The sequence below is a fragment of the Emydura macquarii genome, unplaced genomic scaffold (assembly GCF_026122565.2).
Source record: "Emydura macquarii macquarii isolate MOO-44397 ecotype Brisbane River unplaced genomic scaffold, CSIRO-AGI_Emac_v2 contig_2897, whole genome shotgun sequence".
Lineage (NCBI taxonomy): Eukaryota > Metazoa > Chordata > Testudines > Chelidae > Emydura > Emydura macquarii.
The window spans coordinates 35578389-35591617 of record NW_027133034.1 but is presented as its reverse complement, the minus strand read 5'-3'; the positions used below and the strand labels follow the sequence as shown (position 1 = coordinate 35591617).

The 13229-nt window shown below is 42.4% G+C and overlaps 2 protein-coding genes across 2 annotated transcripts in view; one reads left to right on the top strand and one right to left on the bottom strand.

The window, feature by feature from the left end:
• The window catches only part of RIOK2 (RIO kinase 2), a 29449-nt gene extending 26104 nt beyond the window's left edge, over positions 1-3345 (bottom strand). Inside the window, exons 1-2 of the mRNA XM_067568847.1 lie at positions 3187-3345; positions 1648-1786 (exon numbers count right to left, since the gene is read on the bottom strand). Of these exons, the coding sequence (XP_067424948.1) occupies positions 1648-1786; positions 3187-3252 (205 nt within the window). The 5' untranslated portion in view covers positions 3253-3345. The remainder of the gene's footprint in view (positions 1-1647; positions 1787-3186) is intronic.
• Positions 3346-3547: 202 nt separating this feature from the next.
• The window catches only part of LOC137167048 (uncharacterized), a 170153-nt gene continuing 160471 nt past the window's right edge, over positions 3548-13229 (top strand). Inside the window, exon 1 of the mRNA XM_067569006.1 lies at positions 3548-3831. Within this exon, the coding sequence (XP_067425107.1) occupies positions 3781-3831 (51 nt within the window). The 5' untranslated portion in view covers positions 3548-3780. The remainder of the gene's footprint in view (positions 3832-13229) is intronic.

Here is a 13229-nt window from a genome sequence, read left to right as displayed (position 1 = left end):
TGTCCAGAGCGGTCAAAACGGGGGACTGTGGGATACCTCCCGGAGGCCAATAAATTTGATTTAAGTGACGTTGTGTCTATGCTGACACTAAATCGAATTAACAAATTCGATTTAGGTGCTACGCCACTTGCAGAGGTGGTCTTAAGTCGATTTTCGAGGTGACTTAATTCGAATTAACAGTGGTGCCAGTGTAGACCAGGCCTGTCACTGAAAAACCAAAGATCAGTTGCTCCAGGGAACAGAATTTACAGAAAGGTAAATCAGTACTTATGTAACCCACATAACTTGGTGTACTTGTTGGTGGAGTGAAATCTTGTTAGAGTAATGCAGTCCAACTACTTCAACAGATCTCTCTTAAGGTTTTAAAAATGTGAATGCTAGTTTTTCCAAACAGAACATACGCTATTTCCACATTCACTTTTTTTGACAAATTTTAAATTTATTTCCAAAAATCTAAAGAAGATTCAGAATTCTATTTATCAAAAACAAAAGCTTCCTCAGATACATCAAGCATCACAAATAATAATCACAAATGCCAATATATTTTATTCTTATTATGGTAGATCCTCATCTCACAAAGACTTACACACATGCTTAAATTTATGCACTGAGAGTTACCCTACTTAAATTGAAGGGTCTACAGGTAGTGTAAAGATGAGCATGTGCCTAAGTGTTTTGCAGGATTGGGATCTTACTGTTCTGCATAGGTTTAGTGCTCTAAATTTTCTGAATATAACTCAAAAACAATATTAGTATTATGCAAGCATACTAGCAGTTCCATCATTAAGGTTGTTCTGAATCTTAAACTAGATTAAAACCCTACATTACATATGCTGTTGACTGAATTAATGCCGGATCTACACTTAAAAATTTTACCTGTGTAATAATTTTGGTTAGGGATCTGAGTTTTTACCAGAATAATTATACTGGTAAAAGCCTTAATGTGGATGCAATTATACTGGTGCAAAGAAGACAACAGAATAGTTATTCTCTTTCCAGTAAGGAAAAGCCATACCAATAGTTAAAGAAGTATAATCCCCTTTGTGTGGATACGGTTCTATACGTAGAAGGTACGCCTTTTTAGTATAGACAAGACTTCACTCTTCTCCTATTGCAAAATGTCTCTTATCATGACTGGCTGTTCCTAAACAGTCCTGCTCCTCCTGTGATATCTTCCCCCCCTTGACCTTGAGGAGCATTGTCAGAAGGAGAGTTGGACTGTGCTTCAGCAAACCTCCTATGATTCTTCGAGGAGCAACTTGTACCTTGGTGAATCACACAGTTCATCGGTGTACAGCTCCTCTAACCTCACTTGGCTTGTTTCAAGGTCTCAGAAGGAGAAGAGCACATGAAGGAATGGGACTGTGCAGGTGAAGGGCCTTAAGTTTTTGTATTTCACTGTAATTATGAAGATTTAGATATGTGCACATTGGATGACTATGCGAGAATGGACAGGGAGCTTATTGTGGAGTTGCACAGTTTGAGCTTGTTTGTGTATTATGTTTAGGTGATAAGGCAATTGAACAAATGCAAATGTTGTATTAACTGGTAATTTCTCTGATTTTTAGTGATTGCATTGACAGGTAATACAATTGAACAACTTTAACTTGAAAATAACTATGATTTTCATGGGGGTTTCATACTCACTTTTAGTTCGTTCATAAGCTAGGAGTTTGTGTTTCACTAACTCTCTTAGAATTTTGTTACATCCACCATGTTTCAAGCTGGCTATGGAGGCAATCAAGCTAGCAGGGACTATTTCATGGTTCTTCATACCCATCTCCACCTGAAATAGTAAACGAAAGACATATATTAGCCCTCCAACTAGACAATGAAATAAGTTTCCCACATCAAGCCTAAACTTACTTTCCACGTATATATTGACACAAACTCAACATATTGCACAGCATAAAGTTTCTTTAATTTAACACAGCTTTTACATTTGTTTGTTTCACATAGCAGGACTGATGGAGATTGAAAAGAAAATGTATAATGCACATGGAGAATCTCTTGTTTAGGGCCTGTAACATAAGGCCTCTATCTAATACATGTAAGGTCTGAGAAGTTTAGCAGAAACCTACTGTACTAGTCAGAAAACAAACTATGACCTAGAGGCCAATATGAGGGATGGATAGAAAGAGGGCAGGACAGATGATGTGCTGGATTTTTTCATCAGGGTACTGTTCCTCTTTCCCTATGGCAGCATGACCTAACTCCTAAACCTTTCTCTTGCTTACTTTGCCATGCTTCATGTAATTTTCACTTTCCTGCTCCTGTGGAGAAATCACAGCAGTAGACACAGGTCAACTTGAAGCTACAGAGCCAATGAGTCAGGGAAATTGTTTTATTTCTCATACCCTACAATGACGGGTGCAATATGTGAATTCAGGTAGACACATCTGTCTACATCACATTTTTTGGAAGATTTACCCGTTTTACTGCCATATCAACTGTACAGCTGATGGCAATGGCGAGAGTGCCAGAGTAGGTAAGACGCTGGTGGCCACTGGCATTTTAAGCACAGGTGTAGGCCTGCTCTAAGAAGAATTAAACGATGCAGTAGTCAGAGAATCAGTGACCACCGGGAGCTATGTCTTCTCTAGCACACCCACTGTTACTACCACAAGTAGAGCTGAAATGAGGGGAGTTTTTTTTGGGGGGTGGGGTGTGGGGGGGAAGCCTAATGCTTCAGCATGTGACAGGAAATCCAACTCTGCTTAACTGGCCAATGAGCACCATTCCAAAGCGTTTTCCAATGGAGACAGAAAAGCTGCTTCCAAGCCCGAATCGCAGCTGCACCTGGAGCGGAACACAGGCAGGTGCCGACAACACCGCACAACCCTGCACACCTGGATGTTAACTGTGTATCTAAGCAGAGCCTTTAGACTGCAGGGAGTTACACGAGCTTGAATTTAACACCTCCCTCTTCTGCTCGCCAGCACTCTGCGTAGGTTACACAGGTGAGCAGGACCAGGGCCTCTCTCACACCGGAGTCACCCCAGGTCAGCAGCGACTAGCCCCACGCTCTGTACTCCCCGGCTATCCGCAGCAGCAGCAGCCCCTCCTCCTGCACAGGCCCGGGCTCCCCGCCAAGCACAGAGCCGGCCCGACCCGCGGGAGCGCTGCTTGGCTAGTTCCACCCGGCCGCGTTGTCTCCTCCACGGCCCCCCCGGGTGCCTTCCTTACCGCCGTCAGGACGCGGAAGTGGTCGCGGGAGAGGTACCGGAGCATCACCACGTTCAGCCGGCCCATGGCCTCGCTCCGATCCCCCCGGCCCGGCCCGGCCCGGCCAGCCAAGGGACGAGTGAGTGACTCTGAGTGAGCAGGTCGAGACTCGCCACCGGGCCACGCGAGGCGAGGCGAATCCCCGCCCCGGCCGGAACCCCGTGCCCCAGCTGGGTAGCTCTGCGCGCGTGCGCACTCACTGCCGTTGGGAAACGGGGACGGAAGAAGGTGGCGTGTGTTACTTCCGCCAAGCTGCGCTTGGTCAGGTCCTAGCAGCTGCATAAACACTTATATTCCTGATCGCATGTACATCCCCGTAACCCCGCGACAGATCCATCGCAGAATACCCCGTTCTGAAAGGATCTTTCATATTTCATGCCAGGCTGGATTAACGGACTCTCCTTTCCGCTCTGGGTTGTGTTACCATGAGCGGTATATGTATCTGCCAGGACCTGCGGCTGCCTAGAAGAAGCGTCCTTCCGCGAGACACAGAGGGCAAATAACTCGTTTCTCGTAACAGAGGTTCTGTCCCAGCAACTGACCGCTGCGCGAGCAATGAGCTTCAGAGACCGTCACCGCGGGCACCGGCTGCCGCCCCCGACAAAGGTAATTTACACAGTTACGATACACCCCAAACGGACGGCCAAAGTGGTAATGTCGGCTGCAACTGCGCCTGCGCGACCAGGGGAGAGGTGTGTGTGTGTGTGTGTGCGCGTGTGAGTGAGAGAGCCTACTGCGCCTGCGCGCGCAAGGAAGTTGCACGCCCGCGGGTGGACGAAGTCAGTCAGCCGGTGCCCGGACCGGTCCAGTGCGCTAGCAGGCGGGGGGGAGGGCGGGTTGTTATGATTCCACCATGTGTGGGGGATCCCGACCCGACCGGCGGATGGGGAGGGGCGGGGGGTTGCGAAGCGGTTGTAGGAGGGTCGCGGGATTTGCCGCCTTGTGGACCCGGCAGACAAAAGCTGCGGAGCTCCCTACAGCCATAGGAGGCTCCTGGAAGTGGGTGCGAGCTGCTGCTACCCCGTGCGGCTGGTCGTTGCTGGCCAGTGGCGGATCAACGCACGGACCTCTGCCAGTTAGGGGCCTCTGGAAAGATGGAGCTCCTGCGGGGGCAGAAGTCTCGACCCCGGGGGCCCCGCGCCGTGGGGCAGGAGCCTCCAGTCCGATTCCAGCCGGGCAGGGGCAGGGCTTGCTCTCCCCCTGGATGGCTGCTCTCCTGGAGAGATCAGACCCACCTTCTGGGATCTCCCCTGGCTGCAGGACGCTCTGGGACTACTGCAGTCTGCGCTGCCTCTGCGGGTGGGTCTGATCTCCCAACCAAGAGTGGCTGTGCAGGGGAAGGACAAGGCCTGTCGCTCCCCAGCCCGGCCAGCAGCTAGGAGCCCCAGGCTGTGTGGTCCTCCCAGCAGCATGGGGGGGATCGGATTTCACTGGGAAGAGCTTATTTCAGGTCTGTGACGTATTTTTCATGTCTGTAAAATTGGTAGCCAGAATGCTGGCACCATCTTTCTACGCTAGTGCCAACGTACTATTTCGAGTCCATGTCATCGTCTAAAGCTTTATGCAAAGAGTGTACTCATGAGTCTGCAAAAGTGTTAATCACTGGAATAAGGCTGAAGAAAATTGATACCATTTTTCTTTTTGAAAAACTAGTGTATCTAATCACAACAGAAAGTCTGTGTAAATGTTGTACCAGTGTTCTGATCAATTAGAAGTGAAAAAAAGCTGTCACCAGTGTCTGCTAGTAGTTCCTTGTGCAGCTCAAGGCCCAAAACGTTGAGTGCTATACATTTGGTGTGATGAAATGCAAATGTCTACAACAGGTTAGAGTTAGGATGCAGTGATGTGATTAGCTCTGTTAAATGGTCAGCTGCTTGACCAGAGCTGTGCAGTGCTATATAGCAAGCCAATTTTAATTCTGCTTTTTATTCTGAAATGTTCTAAATGAAATACTGCAATTCAGGCTATCATTCACTTGTTGCCTTTTCCTTTGGGGTGTTTGAAGTATGCTTCTGCAATTTAAAATATGCCAGAAGAGTCTTCTGCTAAGCATGCAGAGTGCAGTACAGAAATCAATGGAGGCATCCCTTTGCACAGGCCACAGCCAACATACAGAGAATAACCATGAAAACTCAAATCAAACTCACATTGAAGTAGTTTTGTTCAAAACTAAGTTTGTATCAATAAAATGACCTTCTCTCGGCTCCCAAAATAAGAACAATTTATAATGATTGTTTGTTTGTAAAACAAACAAATATTTGTAAAAGATGTAAAACATCCCATAAAATAAATTTTGGGAGGGATATATTGTTGAATCAAGCCCATTGTCTACGCATTTTAAGAAATTAAATTAGAAGCACAAAAAGTAGTCCAAACAGTCACTGTTGAGCAACTGTTTTTTTGATATTGCCTTTAGGGATGTGTTGAATATAAGTATGCCCTTTTAACAAGGTCCAATAGCAAAACTGAGCACTGACTGGAGGCCTACCCTGAGCACTACCATGCCTGTTCTCTGGAGGATGCTGCTGTCACACAGATAACAACCATGCACATTTTAGCTAATTTCTAGGTAGAAGCAACAGTTCTTGGAGTGGTAGATCTGGAAAATGTGTAAATTAGTTTCTCACTCACTCCACTGCAGATAATCTTATTCTTCCTGGATTGATTTTTCTGTCCTCAAACCTTCTTTAAAATGTTTCTCCTGTTATGCTGAAATGGGACTTTGCTGTACAAGTACCTACATTCTAGTTGAGGAGATTGTGGGCTAAAGCATGTTGATTTGGTAGTTAGGAACCCTGAGTTTTCTTTGTATTGTAAAGCAGCTGCACAAAAGGAAGATAGATGCCCAGTTTCACCTTGGAAGCCCACATTGTTCCAGAGGAGCTGCTGTGAGGTAGAAGGTTAACACGTGTAAAGTTCAGAACCTGGGGAAGGAGGAAAAAACTGTTAAGTGAGATTAGTATGGGACCAGAAAGAGAGGCCCAAGGCAACTGCTGCTTGGCACAGGGCAATAGCATCTTACCCCAGAAGCTTTTGCAAAAGAGTTGTGGACAAGCCTAGAGAAAGTACCATATTGTCACTGATTTCTGCTTCAGATGAGAAACTGACCTAAAAATCATAAAATTGGAATTGCTTAGAAAAATGCAACACTCTCAGTCTCCATCACAGGTGCATGCCTCACACATACATCCTCTTTCACATGCCCCCATTCCTAATTCCTCCTTCCCCTGCACTTAAAATTAGTTCTGTCTGGGTCACTCAGTCTGTTCCTTAGCATTCTGGCATATCAGTAGCAGCTCAACAGTTGGCCCTCAAATCCACAGTAAGCATTAACAGCGTCTGGACACTGTTTGCACTTCTTCTCCTTCCTGAAATATCAGTAAGGAAACACAGGCCACTGTGCTCTCTGATTTCATCCCTTCCTTTTCAAAAGAACAGAGACACCCGGTCCACTCAGTTTCTGGGCTTGTCCCTTTCCCCATGCGTGATGTTTTTTTTAAATTAGATATATTCCTATTTTAAAAACATAGTGTACAACAAAGATCCCATCATACAGAATCAGATGAAAGGTTATACACTTTAGTGTTAGTGTCATACATGAAATTCCATCTTTAACTGGCTTTAGTAAAACAGTATGTAAGAACTGCCATACTGAGTCAGACCAATGGTCCATCTAACCCAGTATCCTGTCTTCCAACAGTGGCCAATGCCAGGTACTTCAGAGGGAATGAACAGAATAGGTAATCATCAGGTGACCCATCCAGCCGCCCAGTCCAAGCCTGTGGCAAACAGCATTCTCTTTCATTCCTGGCTAATAGCCATTGATGGACCTATCCATGAACTTATCTAGTTCTTTTTTGAACCCCATTATAGAGTTGGCCTTCACAACATCCTCTGGCAAGGAGTTCCACAGGTTGACTGTATGTTGTGTGAAGAAATACTTCCTTTTGTTCGTTTTAAACCTGCTGCCTATTAATTTCATTTGGTGACCCCCTAGTTCTCGTATTATGAGGAATAAATAAAATGAAAAAAGTAAAACTTAGCTCTGTAAGGTGTTGAGAAGCATATGATTAGACAGAAAAGCAAAGTTTTCCCCTAACATATGGGAGGGATTGGAGGAACAAACATACAAAAGAGTCAAATGTGTGATCACAGGCTGACTTAAAATATGAATAAGGAACCAGGAAGTTTCTATGAAAATGTGAGCCAGTAGAAATTCCTGTACATAGAACGGTTCAATCTATTAAGTGGTTTAGAATAACAGTGTATAGAATAATCATGTTTGAGAAGAAACCTGAAGAGCATATTACACTGAATATGCAGCTGGCGAAGAAGTTATAAGATTCTACTGTATGGTGTTACTAAAACATGTTCCAAGTCTGGGGAGTGACCAAACCATGTCCTCAGAGACAAAGGGCAAGCTGATGCCTCAGCCAGGTGTAAACAAGGTCAGTGGGCCATTGCCTACTAAATGACTGTTGGCAGGAAATGAGGATGGACAGAAAATTTACATCTTAGCAAAGAAATAGCAGGGGGTTCCCATCCACACAGTCTGCCTGTCCCACCTGGAAATGCTTCTCCAAGGGAGGACAGGACTATGAAAAGAAGGGGCAGACACCCCAATGTACCCCTCCTCCCCCCTCTCTGTCCATCAATTCACTGCATGAGAAGGACCAAGGAAGCAGCCATTACACAGAAGAAGGGGGCCTGGCCTAAGGAGTTTGGCCAGTAAGACTGTGGAGAACATGTGGGGAGAAAAACCTTGCTTTGATTTTGAATATAGTTTGTTAAGTTAGGCACTAGTTGCATTTTATCTTTATTCTTGTAATCATTTCTGATTATGCCTCATTATGTATAGTCACTTAAAATCTCTTTGTAGTTAATAAACTTGCTTTATTGTTTTATCTAATCTAGTGTTTGAATAGAGAGTGTTTGAGAAACGCCATTTGGGGTAATGTTGTTTGAGCGTATCATTTCTATTAATAAAACAATGAACTTTATATAAGCTTGTATTGACCAGGAGAGAGTCAGGCAGTACCAGTGCCAGATGTACATTTCTGGGGAAAATCTGGGACTGGGAGTGTGCTGGGGTCACCCTGCAGCGTAATTCAGGCTGCCAGTGCACACAAACATAGGTGGGAGTGACTTACATGCTGGAGGCTGTTTGTGAGCAGTCCTGACTGAGGCCACAGCAGCAAAGCACCCGAGGTTAAAGGGCAGGGGAGGCACAGCTACTGACTAGTCTAGATTGTACCCTGGGTATGTCACAGATGGGCATAATTAAACAGCATGTATATTAATTAGAGCTGTCTGGAATATAAAATTACTTTTCAGTGGACATTTTTATTAAACAACTTCCTTTTCTTCATTGGGAAATTTGAACACTTTCAACCAGCTCTAGTTGTAATACAACAAAATGCAAGGTCATTCGTCTAGGAGCAAAGAATGTTAGGCATGTTTACAGGATTGGGGAAAGGGATTGTATTTTGGAAAGCAGTGTCTTTGAAAAAGGACTTAGGTGTCATTTAAGATAACCAGCTGAACATGAGCTATGGCAAAAAGGGATAATATGATACTTGAAGGTATGATTTGAGAACCGGAAAACATGCGTTGGGGTGAGAGACTAAAGGAGCTCAAACCATTTAATTGGTCACAGGAAAGGTTAATAATAGGTGAGTACAGGTGGAGAAGATACCGGCTACTAGAAGACTTTTTAATCTGGCAGCCAAATGCATAGTAAAATCCTATGTCTGGAAGTTGAAGCTAGAAAAATTTGAATGAGAAATAAGATGTACATTTTAAGTGAGGGTAATTACTCAGTGAAGCACATTTTCATGGAATCTTTAAATCAAGATTTAATTTAATTACAAATTGTTGGGCTAGACACAGGGGTCATAGGATGAAATCTGTGGTCTTCAGGAAGTCAGGCTACACACAATGATAATAATGGTCCTTTCTGAACTTAAAATCTATGACTCTTACCATGGCTTAAAAAGCGCTGTATATTGTTGATGATTTAAACTGGATGTTTATGAAATGAGAGGCAACAATGTCCTGGTTTTTTTTTCTCTTTTGCTTGTAATTATTCTGTATTGTAAATATTTTATTTGCAGCAGTGGAAATTTAACAAATACATTTGTTTTGCTTCCTGGTTATAATTTGTCATTTCATAATAATGGTAAAGCCTTGGCATCTCCTCAAATACTTTCTAAAATGGTACCAGAAAAAGTAGATGGGAGTTGTGTGTCTTGAATGTATATTTACATGATGAAATCTTCACTTTCTGCTAATTAATTTGTGTAAGTGGCTAAAGACACTTCTTTTTTCATCCCAGTTTCCTTGTGACATTATTTAGGTGACACGAAGGGTATTCTTTCATTAGCTTAAACATTGGCCTCTTAAAAATATATGAATATATATATTTTCCATGTGAAGTCTACTATCTGTTGGACCAGAAATTTGGATGATCAAACTTTGTAATGTCATCTGTTTTCTTTTTTTATTATATTATTTTTATTGGAATGATAAGATATGAAATTAATTGAATACATCAAGTGTCTTTGTCTAAAACAGAATTCACATTTGAGGAGGTTTATATACTTTGGATGCCCTACATGTAGTCTGTATTTATTTTGATGGTTGGGTATTAACCTGGGTCTTCATTCTTAATGTAATTTTATACAGTAATCATTTGTGATGTTCCTGTTTTCACATACTGAATTCCAAGAAATGGTGTATGCTGTGTTTAAACTATATAAAGAGTATAAAGAAAAAAGTTGAATAATAACCTACACTGTGGCTTACATTATTCTTTCTAATGAGCTTTCTAAGTCATGGGTGTATTAAGCACAATTTCTAGCTTGGAATTCATTAGCCACATTTGCCTCTGGTGTATTAATATGCTTATGAAGTGCAAAATATGTTAAAAGGGAAGGAAGGTGTGGTTAATCTATTAGCATTTAAGCAGTCAGACACACATTGGAATGTGAATTATGCTAATTCATGCCCAGTGTGGTGTGAATGTTAAATCTAAATTCTCAATTCTCTTTCTATGGACATTTGCAAGTAACTCACATCATTCATTTCTTGGCCATTTCATTGGCATTTCTTTGTCAACTGTCCCAAAGAATGTAGTGGCTTTCTGATGTTTCTTTAGAACATCGAGAATACCTGAACTGTGAGTTAGTTTCAGTCTCCAGGTGAAAAATTAGACTATTAACCCACTATATCTTGTTAGTTTATTATATACTGATACTTGGAATGTTTCCATATAAAGACTGTTCTTGGCTTTGGACAAGGAATGTTAACTTTTAAAATTTTCTCCAGATTGGAGGAAATTTAAGAGCCTGTCTGTTTAAAACACTTTTTCTGGTATAAGCTGTACCTTGGCTTCCAAATGGATCAAATTCTGCTAAATACTCTTAATATAACACGACTTCTTTACAATATGAAAACATTCTTTGCTTACAAGAAGACCGTTCATATAAAATGAAATGTTAAATTTCCAGCAGAAACAGTCAATAAGGAGTCTTTCTTAAAAATTCATTGTGAGCTCAAAAGTCACAAGTTTGTTTACTGGTGTAAAAATGTTTTTAGGAGTCTGTATAGACATAACAAAACTAATGAAAACATTAAAAAGTTATTGGTTTATCAACAAACCTATATGAAGATGTTAACTTCAAAACATGTGCATTTTGATATTCCTAAATATCCATATTTAGCTTTGATCCATATATTAAGAAGATTAGCACAGAGAAAACTGGTGTTAGTAAATCTTTCCTAATGAATGGCAATATCCCTGCCAGATTTACAAATGCTGTACATTCCTTTTTGAAGGTAGATTTATAAACACCCAAAAGCTCTTGTTGAAAGTAAGGCTTGAACAGTGTGGTTAGTATACTAGGCTCTTTCATACTAGTGTTAGAAAACCACTATTCTCAGGATACATATGAATGGTCACAATTTTATTACTGCAGGTGTCCCTTTTCAAATGAAAACCAGTAACAGGTCTCCTGGGATTAGATCTGATATTGTTACAGTTCTCATGTTAGTTACATTGACATCTGTATTCAACTAACAGTGGAAAAATATCTGAACTAAAAGTTGGTTTAACGAGCCTGCAATGATCCTCAAACTTCATTTGCATATTCCTCCTTAGATCCCGCAAGTCAGTAGCTGGCATTGGTCATGATGGTGTTGGGTCACCTCATGAATCTTGGTTGGTGGTAAACCAACTCACTTTGCAACAGAGTGGTAGTTCATCCAGTATGTGGGAGGTCTACCTAGGGTCAATTCCCTTGATATTATGGCTGAAAATATTCTCTTGAAAACCTTTTAAAGGGGTATGGTGCATGTTTTCAGGATAACTAATACTGGAACTTTTCTAATTAGTTGAGGTAAAAGACAGTTTAATTTTTCCTATAATATCAGCTTAGGCTACTATTCTTCATAATTTGTGGTGTTAAAACCTTTAGTGCTCACAAAGCACATTATTGATTTAATGCTTATAATAGATGTGGTGTGAAGTTCATGAAGTGTTTTAGTGCTTTTGTTGGTTAGGGGGACTGGGAGACTGAAGTACTACATTTATTCACAGAACAGGTACAACAAGGGCAGAAAAGTTTCCCTGTTCTGCCTCATCAATACGATTCACTCTTGACCAATTATAAGGATGTAAGGGGGGTTGTAATGGTGTGTTCCCCCCACACTTGCCCTGTGTGTGTTAAGACAGACTGAGAAGGAGGCTAATTAACCTAACGGGCCACAGCTGACGGGAATCAGGTGGCTAAGCAATCCCTTAATTGAATGAGGAAGTCCAGCTGAGGAGGAATGAGCTAGGTTGGAAATATAAAGGCAGGAAATGGGCAGCAGAAAGGGGCTGATGGAAAAGTCTGCAGTCACTCTCTGGGAGAAGGGAGGAGTGTTTGGGCTGGCAAACCTTGCGTGGGTAGGGAGCTAAGAAGGAAGGTAGGACAAGATTTGGGAAAGGCAGTAAGATCTAGAAGGGAACTGGCCTTGACTGATGGCCAGATAGTCCCTGAGCTGGAATCCGGAGTAGAATGTGGGCTGGGCTCCCCTGCCAGTCACTGAGTGACTCTACGAGACCGAGAGTGGGAAGGCTGCCTAGAACTGTGGAGGAGGAAAGACTTTAATACCCCGGAAGGGAAAAGTGTGCATAGTGACCTGGTCAGAGGGCCAAGTCACGAAGAGGCAGCAGCAGCCCGTGGAGTGAGAAGAAGGCTGCAGACCCAGAGAGAGGCAGCAGATGGTGTGTAACTGGTGAGCTATTCCCCTTAGCGACCAGGAAGAGATGCCAGCCTAGCGGTGAGTGGAGCACACCATTACTTGGGATAGTTTGGTTTCTGGGACTGTTCAATCTATGGCCTCTATGGTGAGACTTCTAGCATGAGTCCCAATTATAATACGTTTTGAGATGTGGATTCATATCTGGTGGGAACCGGACTGGAACCCCCAATTCATTTCACACAGTATACTGAATAGTCACTAAAGGGTGACCACGTTTGGTCGCTTCCAACACTACCAGAAGGAAAGTTAGTATACAAACACCTTCAGATTACATCAGAAGAAGTACTTGCAAACATAAAAATGATCCTGTTTTGTTTATAGTTTTTCTGGATAGCCAAATCAAATAGTGCTTATTTCTCAAGGGGTTACAAATGAAATTTTTGGAAGAGTGTGATTTTATACTCTATAGGTAGATGGGTAATAATATCAGAAAGCTCGCATGTGAGGATGCTGGTTGACTTAAATGAACTTCACCAAGAAGCAGTGAAAATGTAAAGTTTGGCTGGAAGAAGGGTGAATTTAATCATGTTATACTTTTTAAAAAATGAAGATTGACTTTAATATTTGTTTTTTCTTTCAAAGGAAAAATAACACCCCCTCACATTTATGGGTGAGGGGACTTGATGGGGTCAGTGGTAAAAAGGGCACAGTCTCAGTAGCAAGCGAGGAAGACATTCACCAGGGGATAGTAGGTAGCT